The sequence below is a fragment of the Aedes aegypti genome, chromosome 3 (assembly GCF_002204515.2).
Source record: "Aedes aegypti strain LVP_AGWG chromosome 3, AaegL5.0 Primary Assembly, whole genome shotgun sequence".
NCBI lineage: Eukaryota > Metazoa > Arthropoda > Insecta > Diptera > Culicidae > Aedes > Aedes aegypti.
The window spans coordinates 224,159,867-224,168,825 of record NC_035109.1 but is presented as its reverse complement, the minus strand read 5'-3'; the positions used below and the strand labels follow the sequence as shown (position 1 = coordinate 224,168,825).

The 8,959-nt window shown below is 40.7% G+C and overlaps 1 protein-coding gene across 1 annotated transcript; it reads right to left on the bottom strand.

The window, feature by feature from the left end:
- Positions 1–2,390: 2,390 nt before the first annotated feature.
- Positions 2,391–3,632, bottom strand: LOC110678739. Its single transcript, XM_021852016.1, has 2 exons — positions 3,228–3,632; positions 2,391–3,170 (listed from the first exon to the last, which is right to left on the bottom strand). Exons 1-2 carry the CDS (start codon positions 3,570–3,572, stop codon positions 2,499–2,501), a joined length of 1,017 nt encoding a protein of 338 aa, XP_021707708.1. The 5' UTR covers positions 3,573–3,632; the 3' UTR covers positions 2,391–2,498.
- Between the last annotated feature and the right edge of the window lie 5,327 nt (positions 3,633–8,959).

The window sequence follows — 8,959 nt, the reverse complement described above, 5'->3', positions numbered from 1 at the left end:
GGAATTTCAAAACCAAGAGCCTTACGTTGGCATGAAATATTTTGAACTCTTATAACTGTTTGCTGGTTTAACGAAATTCCTTGAATGGCACCTCAATTGAAAGACAAGACATCAAAGGGTCATGCCGTTTACTTACTGAATCCTACATACCTGTCCAAATAGTTTAATAACTGTTTAAAAAGAGAACGTTGATTTCAAGCAAATTTATAAATAGGGGTGCTAGAGAAAATTTGACGTTATTTGCTTTCCATTCTCCGCTTGGATCGCATCTCAGCAGGCAACAGATTGTCTGGCTCTGACCGGGCGTGCTTCTCAGGCACAGACATCGATAGCGAAGGACCTCCCCGTTTGTCTTGCTTCGCTCAAATCAAACTGTCGAGCGAGCGAGAGAAGATGCCGTCCGAAGCCAAAGTCATCACCGCTGCCGCCGCCAAGAAGAAGAAGAAGAAGGGGAAGCTGTCCACAGGAAAATTTGCGGTCGAACTGTGAACACGGTCGGGCAAGTCATTCTCGCTTTGTGCTTCACCGCTTGTTTGCGTTCACCTAGCCATCGTCATCGCCGCCATCATCAGATTTCGACTTAAGCCCGGTGATCCACTACCTGTTACTGTTGTGCGCCATCCACGCCACGAAACTTTCGGTTCGTCGTACAAGCAAATAACTTGCTCAAATTTATACATCTGAGTTGAGGATTCCCCGTTTGACCATGGCAATCAACTGATAACATCCCGCAGTGTTATTTATCTGTAAGAGCATCAAAGCTAACAAAGTCATCGGCCCTGTTCAGGGCCATCAAATTAGTGGAAAAGAGTTAAAAGAGAAATATTTCCGACTTTATATATGACTTCTAATATTCCTAAATCAATTTCACAGCTTCATACAAAATTTCATTTGTCATGAATAATTTATGACAAAACATTTTGAGACTGTAATCGCGGACGCTGCTGCAGTGCCGTCGGGGTGAGTGCTCAACATTTCACAACAATTGTAAAATAGAGTGGCATTTCCAACAGCGTCTTTGATGTTCCATATTTTATGGGAACACTTTGATTAGGAAAATTATCACATGTAACAAAATTGCGACATATTAAGAATGCTTTTGAAAAGACATTCTCATTGAACAATTGTAATAATTTTGGCACCCATGGATCAGAAATTTACCTTCATAATAGAGAAAACTATTGATTATCAATAGCTCGTATTGAATATTTAGTTGATATCAACCCTTCCAGCAATTCATGTTCGACCAATTTCTCCGCAATTTTCAAGTAATTCCAAGCCTAACACATTATTGGCACATACCCATTTCCCAGATTGGTCGATCAGAAAGCGAAGAGCACAAAAGGGAGGAGCATCATCTGCTATTCTGAGGTTATAAAACATGCTGCCTTCGTCGGATTCAGTTTCATTCCAATTCCGCTTTCGAGCTGGTAAGAGCTCCTCCGAACTTGCTCAGCGATGGCTGGGTGAACGCAAACAAGCGGTGAACCACAAAGCGAGAATGACTCGCCCGACCGTGTTCACAGCTCGACCGCAATTTCTCCTGTGGACTGCTTCCTCTTCTTCTTCTAGGCGGCGGCAGCGGTGATGGCTTTAGCTTCGGACGGCATCTTCTCTCGCTCGCTCTACAGTTTGATTTGAGCGAAGCAAGGCAAACGGGAGGGGCCCTCGCTATCGATGTCTGTGCCTGAGAAGCACGCCCGGTCAGAGCAAGCCGATCAGTCGCCTGCTGAGATGCGAGCCAATCGGAGAGTGAAAAGCAAATGACGTCAAATTTTCTCTAGCCACCCCTATTTATAGATTTGCTTGAAATCAACGTTCTATTTTAAAACAGTTATTAAACTATTTGGACAGGTATGTGGGATTCAGTTTGTAAACGACATGAAGCTTTGATGTCTTATCTTTCGATTGAGGTGCTAATCAAGAAATTTCGTTAAGCCAGCGAAAAGTTATAAACGTTTAAAATATTTCATGCCAGCGTAACGCTCTTGGTTTTGAAATTCCAATTTCACTCCTGTATAGAGAAGAAAGACGTACTTCTACGTCAAAATGGCACTGAGAAGTACTGTTTAATGCTTTAGGTAATTTTAAAAACTTTCAATAGCAGATAGGATTTGTGTTTGCACAGAACGAAGGTAAGATTCCAAGCTATCCAAAGGCACATGATTTTTTCATCCATCAGAAATAATAACAAAAAATAACATCATGCATAGAAGATTGGCTTGTTTTTCTGGCTCCCATACATTATGTATGGAATAAATGGATGAAAACTTCAAAATCGATTTTCACAAAACTAGTTTTTTGTCCCTTCGCTTTTAAGCTCTTCAGTTATAATAAAATTCATTATATTTTTTTCATCTGCTGTTAGAACTTTGTTAGAATACTCGTTATTGTTGTATTGAAGTGTATTGCTTGCATTTATTATTAATAATCGTTTATTTAATTGGATATATTTTCCTCAACTTTACATGCATACAAGGTTAATATGTTGTGGCCACTCACATGGCAATGCATTTGGCCCGTTGAGGGAAATCGCACCAGCTGTTCTGGAGACTCCAGTGCTGTCCGTTGGGGCATTGCTTTTCCACTGCATTGGTTCCAACACATACGTAGTATTTGGTGCAATCCCGGCTATGAGGAAGAAGGACTGGATGGTTGGGGTCGAATCGTTGCGGACATCTCGAATCTCCGTAAGTGACCGGGCCGTATGGCATGAATTCCTGCTCTCGTGGTATTACTGGATCTGGAATTGGGTTTTGTGGGACTGGAATCGGTTCCTCTGGGAGTGGAACGATGGGGAGCTGTGGCATGGGTAAAATTGGTTCTGCTGGTCGTTCTGGTTCCATTGGAATCGAGATGATTGGTGCTTCTGGAGCTGGTTTATGAAGCGGTAGATCCGGCACGTTCCATGCTGACTGACCGTTATCTAGGCCTTCAATTGGTGTACGTTCTGGGAATGTTTCTGAGACATCGACTGGTTTCAGCGGCATCGGGACGTGATGAGACTTGCAATTAGCAACTTCTTTGAATTCACACTTGCTGTTTCGATTATCGTAAGCCAAACCATCTGGACAGGTCAAAATGATTGGTTTCCTTTGTAAGCATACTACGTACGAGAAACAGTCATCTGCTAATGGAAAAGTCACTCCAGATGGTTGATCCAAACAAGCCTGAAAAATATTGAAGCTTTACATTTGGTTGGAGAGATAGAATGCAACAAAATGTACCATTTGAAGGAATTCCTGTTCATTTTTGAATCCATTGTCAATAATGATGGGCTGTTCGTTATCGGAGGGAACTTCCTTAGGTTCTTCATTAATATTGATCTCTCCGCCGGTACAAGCTGATGAATCGAACGAGCAAACTCCTTCTTCGGCGCTGTAATACAGTTTACCTGGACATCGCATCTCCAGTGCATTTCCTTCTGCGTCACAGATGTAAAACTTTGTGCAATCTGTCCTATGGGGCAAGGTCATTGCCTGTGCTCCCGCGCTGTATTGAATGCATCGTGGATCTTTGAATACGTTTGTGGCCGATGCCAAGCCCAGAATCGGGAGTAGGAACAGAATCATTTTTGGAGCACGTGCAATAACCTCTTCGATGGTTAAAACTGATGAAATTCTATTAACGTTGGATAGTTTATATACCAAGAATGTTCGTTATCAACGCCAAATGCCTTCAAATAGCTTTATCAGCTTTTAACATTACTACGCTTCTTGTGGATGTATCTTAATGGAAATCATGTGCAACCTTCCAGAGTATGCTTTATCGTAATGTCAAATGAACGAACAATGCTATAGATAATTGTTTTGAGCTTAGCATGTTGTGTTGTGGTAGATAGATCGCAAGGTTGAAATTATCGGGTTAAAACCAGCTACAAACAACAGTTTTCAATTTAGGGTAATGTGGGAAAAAAATACAAATAGAGGGAAACGAGGACAAAGAGACTGGGGAGACTTGATCCACCTTTATAAAACTTTGCTGTAATTTGCTTGTAACTTTTCATTCTCGCAAGGTCAACGTAGGCCACCATTGATAATTTCAGCATTCTAAGTACAATCGACTCTCCAGTTCACGATGCTTTACATCTTGATATCTCTCCCTGAGTCGATCACTTTTTCGGTCCCTTCATTCTGCATACATTTTTGCTTTCCATATCTAGATATCATTCTTATCTCGATATCTCCCTATCTCGATATGATTTTCATACCTGATTTTCTCTCCGTTTGTCGATATATCAATTATCAATGGTTACTAGACTAGTTTTTAGGGATTTAAAACAATGGATCATTAAAATAACCAAATTGCATAGATAGCGCCACCGTAGGCATGTGTCACAATGTTAAATCCCATATACGGTGGTGCCTTTGTTTTGATGTGGCGAGTGTGGGTTGCTGGCCAGCATACAGGGTACTAGGGCGATGCGGATGGGTGGGCTCTCGAGGATGACAGGGTGGCATTGTGTCTCCAAACAAGATGGCTTACAGATGCTTACAGGTGGACCCGTAGAGGGCTTACTGCTGGGCTCAAGTTAGGAAGCTACAATGGGTCCTATTGTGGCACGAATGGGAAGACTTAGGGCTGAGTCTGACTTATGGCGTTCGAGTATTTTCCATACCTGACTTCCTGTGGTATAGCTTGTTACCGTTCTTTAAATCGCAACAATAAGCATCCATTTGATTGTCAGTTTACTCCTTTGTACATAAATATAAGATAATAATACTATTAATTAACTGAATTATCATATCCTCCATAAAAAAAAACTATCTACGGGTAATATACTGAATTTCGATATGCCTGAGTTGTTGAATAAAAATCGAGGAGAGAAACATCGTCAGTACTAAAAGGATAGACGGTTAATTAGGCTATCAAAATGGGATGGTTGGATAACACAGCAATATTGGATCCGGGAGTAAGGAGAATGGGAAGAGATTTTGGTGATTTTGGAATGGATAAGGAGGATTATTAAAGTCTAGACCACGATCCGAAGAACACTTAATTTTGGCCGAGGTCCTAAAGTTATGCGGTCGTGTAGTGCGGTTATTAAAGTGAAAGAAGCCAGTGTCACATGGAAGTAGTTGTTCCGAATAATTAGTGAATCGGGCCTGAAGGACGAGTCTTGGACCGCTACAATAGACCAAGGACGCTATACTCCAGACCAAGTGAGGTTCCCGCTACGATATTAGAACTTTCGGACTTCAACTGACTCCACTGTATGCAGACCACAAACGGCTCACATCTCTGCCCAGGTCGCATCACCCCCCGTTCGGTAAAACACACCACCCGAACACCACGTGGACATCATAGAACCCGCCACAGGGTTGCTACAAGTACTTGTACCAGCCTCTCTCCCCCATCATCACCCAAAGGGCCTCAACGTCACCGAACAGCGCTGCAACGATTCCCGTCTCACTCGAATACCGAATAAAAGATAGTATAAAATTAAACTCTCATCTCTCCCAGTATTTAATAATCTCGAAAGAGTCGGTGGATGTGGCTTGTTCCGAAACCCTTTTAGTCAGTCCGTGTTGTTCATTGGAAAGTGTCTGGTGTCGCGAGTCATCCCGAGGTCGGTGGCCGACCCTGAGATTTATTAGAAAGAGGTAAGCTAGCCGGTGTGCGACGTGCCTACGTCAAGAACACTTTCAAACTCTCTTCTATCCTACCTTATTGCGCACTAGCTCTGGATTGGGATTATAGAGTAAACGTACCAGGATGGTAAGAAATGACATCTGCTTGTTTTTAAATGTCCTGATCACGGAGTGATTTACAATCTAGTATGCATTGAAAATTTGTTCTTTGTCTAGATCTCTCCCTATTTCGATGGTCCCTTCGATATCGAGATGTGGAGAATCGGCTGTACAGTATTCAGCGTATGATTACAAATCATACGGTTTGAAATCTATAAAGCAATGCATGAGTTCACTGTTTGACGTTCAGTGCGCATCGTACTCTCGTGCTGTGTGTGCACAAATTCCTTCTACTCTTGGAAGTTTTTTAAAACTACCTAAATCAATTAAACAATACTTCTCAGTGCTAAAATGACAGTACTTTTCAGTACTATTCTTTCAACTATTGATCCCTTTACGATCCTTGTTTGGAACAGTGCCTTCGATTTTTCGTTGTACCCGTTAGTGAATGCTAGCGGTGGTAATCCTTCTTGGACACTGTCTTCTAAAAGGTTTTTTGCTTTTATAATGTCACTTCTTTTTTCGTTTATTTACAGAACATGGTTGCATCTACAAACAAAAGGAAGAGTGAATCACTGAATTCACAACACAGTGCGCATCGTACCTTCGTGCTGTGCGTACACGAATTCTCTCTGCTCTTGGAAGTTTTCTTAAAAACTACCTAAAGCAATAAAACAGTACTTTTCAGTGCTACAAAAACAGTACTTTTCAGTGCTAAAATTAAAAACGGTACTTTTCAGTGCTACCAAAACAGTACTTTTCAGTACTATTTTTTCTACTGTTGATCCCTTTACGATCCTTGTTTGGACCCGTGCCTTCGATTTTTCGTTGGACCCGTTGGCGAAAGCTAGCGGTGGTAATCCTTCTTGGACACCGTCTTGGGAAAAAACCTCTCGAAGGTCACGTCTTCTTTCGTTTATTAACTAAACATGGTATCAACAACAAACAAAAGGAAGGGTGAATCTCTGAATCCACTACTTCCTTCCAAAAAAGTGGGTTTTAAAACTGTCACTACACGTGGCAAGAATGGAAGAAAGGACGTTTCCCCGGAATGCGAACTTTCTTCCAAGGGTGAAATGAATAATTGTATCGAAATGAGCAATCAGTTCGATGCTCTAGACAAATTTTCCGAACACCAAATCGAAGCAGCCTCTAGCCCAGGCTCTTTGATTCAAGTGAGGAAGCAAAGAGTGCCGCCTATCGTGGTCAGTTGTTCCGAATTTGCGGGATTTAGGCAGGAGATCTTGAACTCCATTAGGGAAATCAAGGTTTCCTTCCAAATCGCAAAGAAAGGAGACTGTCGCGTTTTGCCGGAAACTCTTAAAGATCGTGAACTTCTTCTCAAACATCTTGAAGAGAAGAAGCACAAATTTTTTACTTATGACGACAAAACTGAACGTTTGTTCAAAGTTGTCTTGAAAGGTCTCTCAAGTGACTATAAATCACCTGAAGAGATCAAAAATGGAATAAATGATATACTTGGATTTTCCCCAGTCCAAGTAATCATTATGAAAAAGAGAACCCAATCTGGCATTGTTCGGAAAGGGCTTTCTCAAGAATTTTATTTAGTTAAAAAAAAAAAAAAGCAAAACTTTTGTTTGATGTCCGTGTGACATGGGAACATTTCCAGAAACCTGGAGGAAATTACCAGAACCCCACTCAGTGCCGTCGGTGCCAAAAGTGGGGTCATGGTACAAAAAATTGTCGCATGGATGCTAAATGCATGATTTGCGGAGGTTCTTCTCACGCTAAGGACGTCTGTCCAGTGAAGGAAGATACCACCAAATTCATATGCTGTAATTGTGGGGCTAACCATAAGTCCAATTTTTGGAATTGTCCTTCACGCAAAAGGGTCATTGAGGCTCGTGCCAGGCAGATGAAAGATAATATCCGTTACGATAACGGTCGTTTCCGGAATTTGCCTGGTAGAGTATCGAACAATGCTCATTTTTCAGTTAACGATCGCTTGATCATGAATCATACCCATCAGGAAGATCATAATCATGCTCATTCACAAACTAATTTTAATCCGTCGGGTAGCCGTTCGAATCTTTCAATTTCGAATGTATCTACCCACGGTAAATCCTTTGCCGATATCGTAGCAGGAAATTCGAACTCCTCCCCTGTTCGATCAATGGATACCCATTCTACTTGTTTCAAATCAAATGGAAAAAACCCTACCGCCACAGGTAATTCCGCTTCTTCGTCTACCGGAAATTCTAATGGGAAATCATATGACATGTCTGCCTCTGATTTTAATTTTCTAACTGAACAATTGAATCAAATGATTGATGCAATGTTCAAAGCCACCACTATGACTGAAGCAGTCCAAGTAGGTGAAAAATTTACAAATCAAATTGTTATTGGATTACGTTTTTCTAATGGATCCAAATAATAATTTAAATATTTTAAATTGGAATGCTCGTTCTCTGAATGGTAAAGAGGACGAGCTGTTTAATTTTCTTACGGTTAATAACGTGCATATAGCAGTTATTACCGAAACGTATTTAAAACCTGGATCTAAACTCAAAAGAGATCCTAACTTTTTTGTTTATCGTAACGATCGACTTGATGGGGCATGTGGGAGAGTTGCAATAATCATTCATAGGCGTATAAAACATCAACTGTTTTCATCATTTGAAACTAAAGTTTTTGAAACTTTAGGTGTTTCTGTTGAAACACAGTTTGGTAAATATACTTTCATAGCTGTCTATTTGCCTTTTCAATGCTCTGGACAGCAAGTTAATTTGCTCCAAACTGACTTGCGTAAATTGACTCGCAATAAGTCAAAATTTTTTGTCATTGGTGACTTTAATGCCAAACATCGGTCATGGAATAATTCTCAAAGTAATTCCAACGGCAGAATTTTATTTGATGAGTGCTCTTCAGGATATTTCTCAATTCAATACCCTGATAGCCCCACATGTTTTTCCTCTTCTAGAAATCCATCTACGATTGATTTGGTCTTAACCGACTCTAGTCATCTTTGTAGCCAACTGATTACTCATGCTGATTTTGATTCTGATCATGTCCCTGTTACATTTCAAATATCCCAAGAAGCGATTCTCAATCCTATCAGCTCCACTTTCAATTATTTACGAGCCGACTGGAATATATATGAAACGTATGTTGACTCTAATCTTGATGTTAACATTTCTTTAGAAACTAAACTTGATATTGACAATGCTCTTGAAACTTTAACAAATTCAATTGTTGAAGCCCGGAGCATTGCAATTCCAAAATGTGAAGTAAAATTTGAATCCGTGATT

What these genes read in the sequence shown, in the direction of transcription:
- LOC110678739 (XM_021852016.1), bottom strand. Translation starts at nt 3,572, where the DNA reads ATGATTCTGTTCCTACTCCCGATTCTGGGCTTGGCATCGGCCACAAAC. An exon ending in AACAGGAATTCCTTCAAATG is followed by an intron (nt 3,171 to 3,227) that starts GTACATTTTGTT and finishes AATATTTTTCAG; the next exon opens with GCTTGTTTGGATCAACCATC.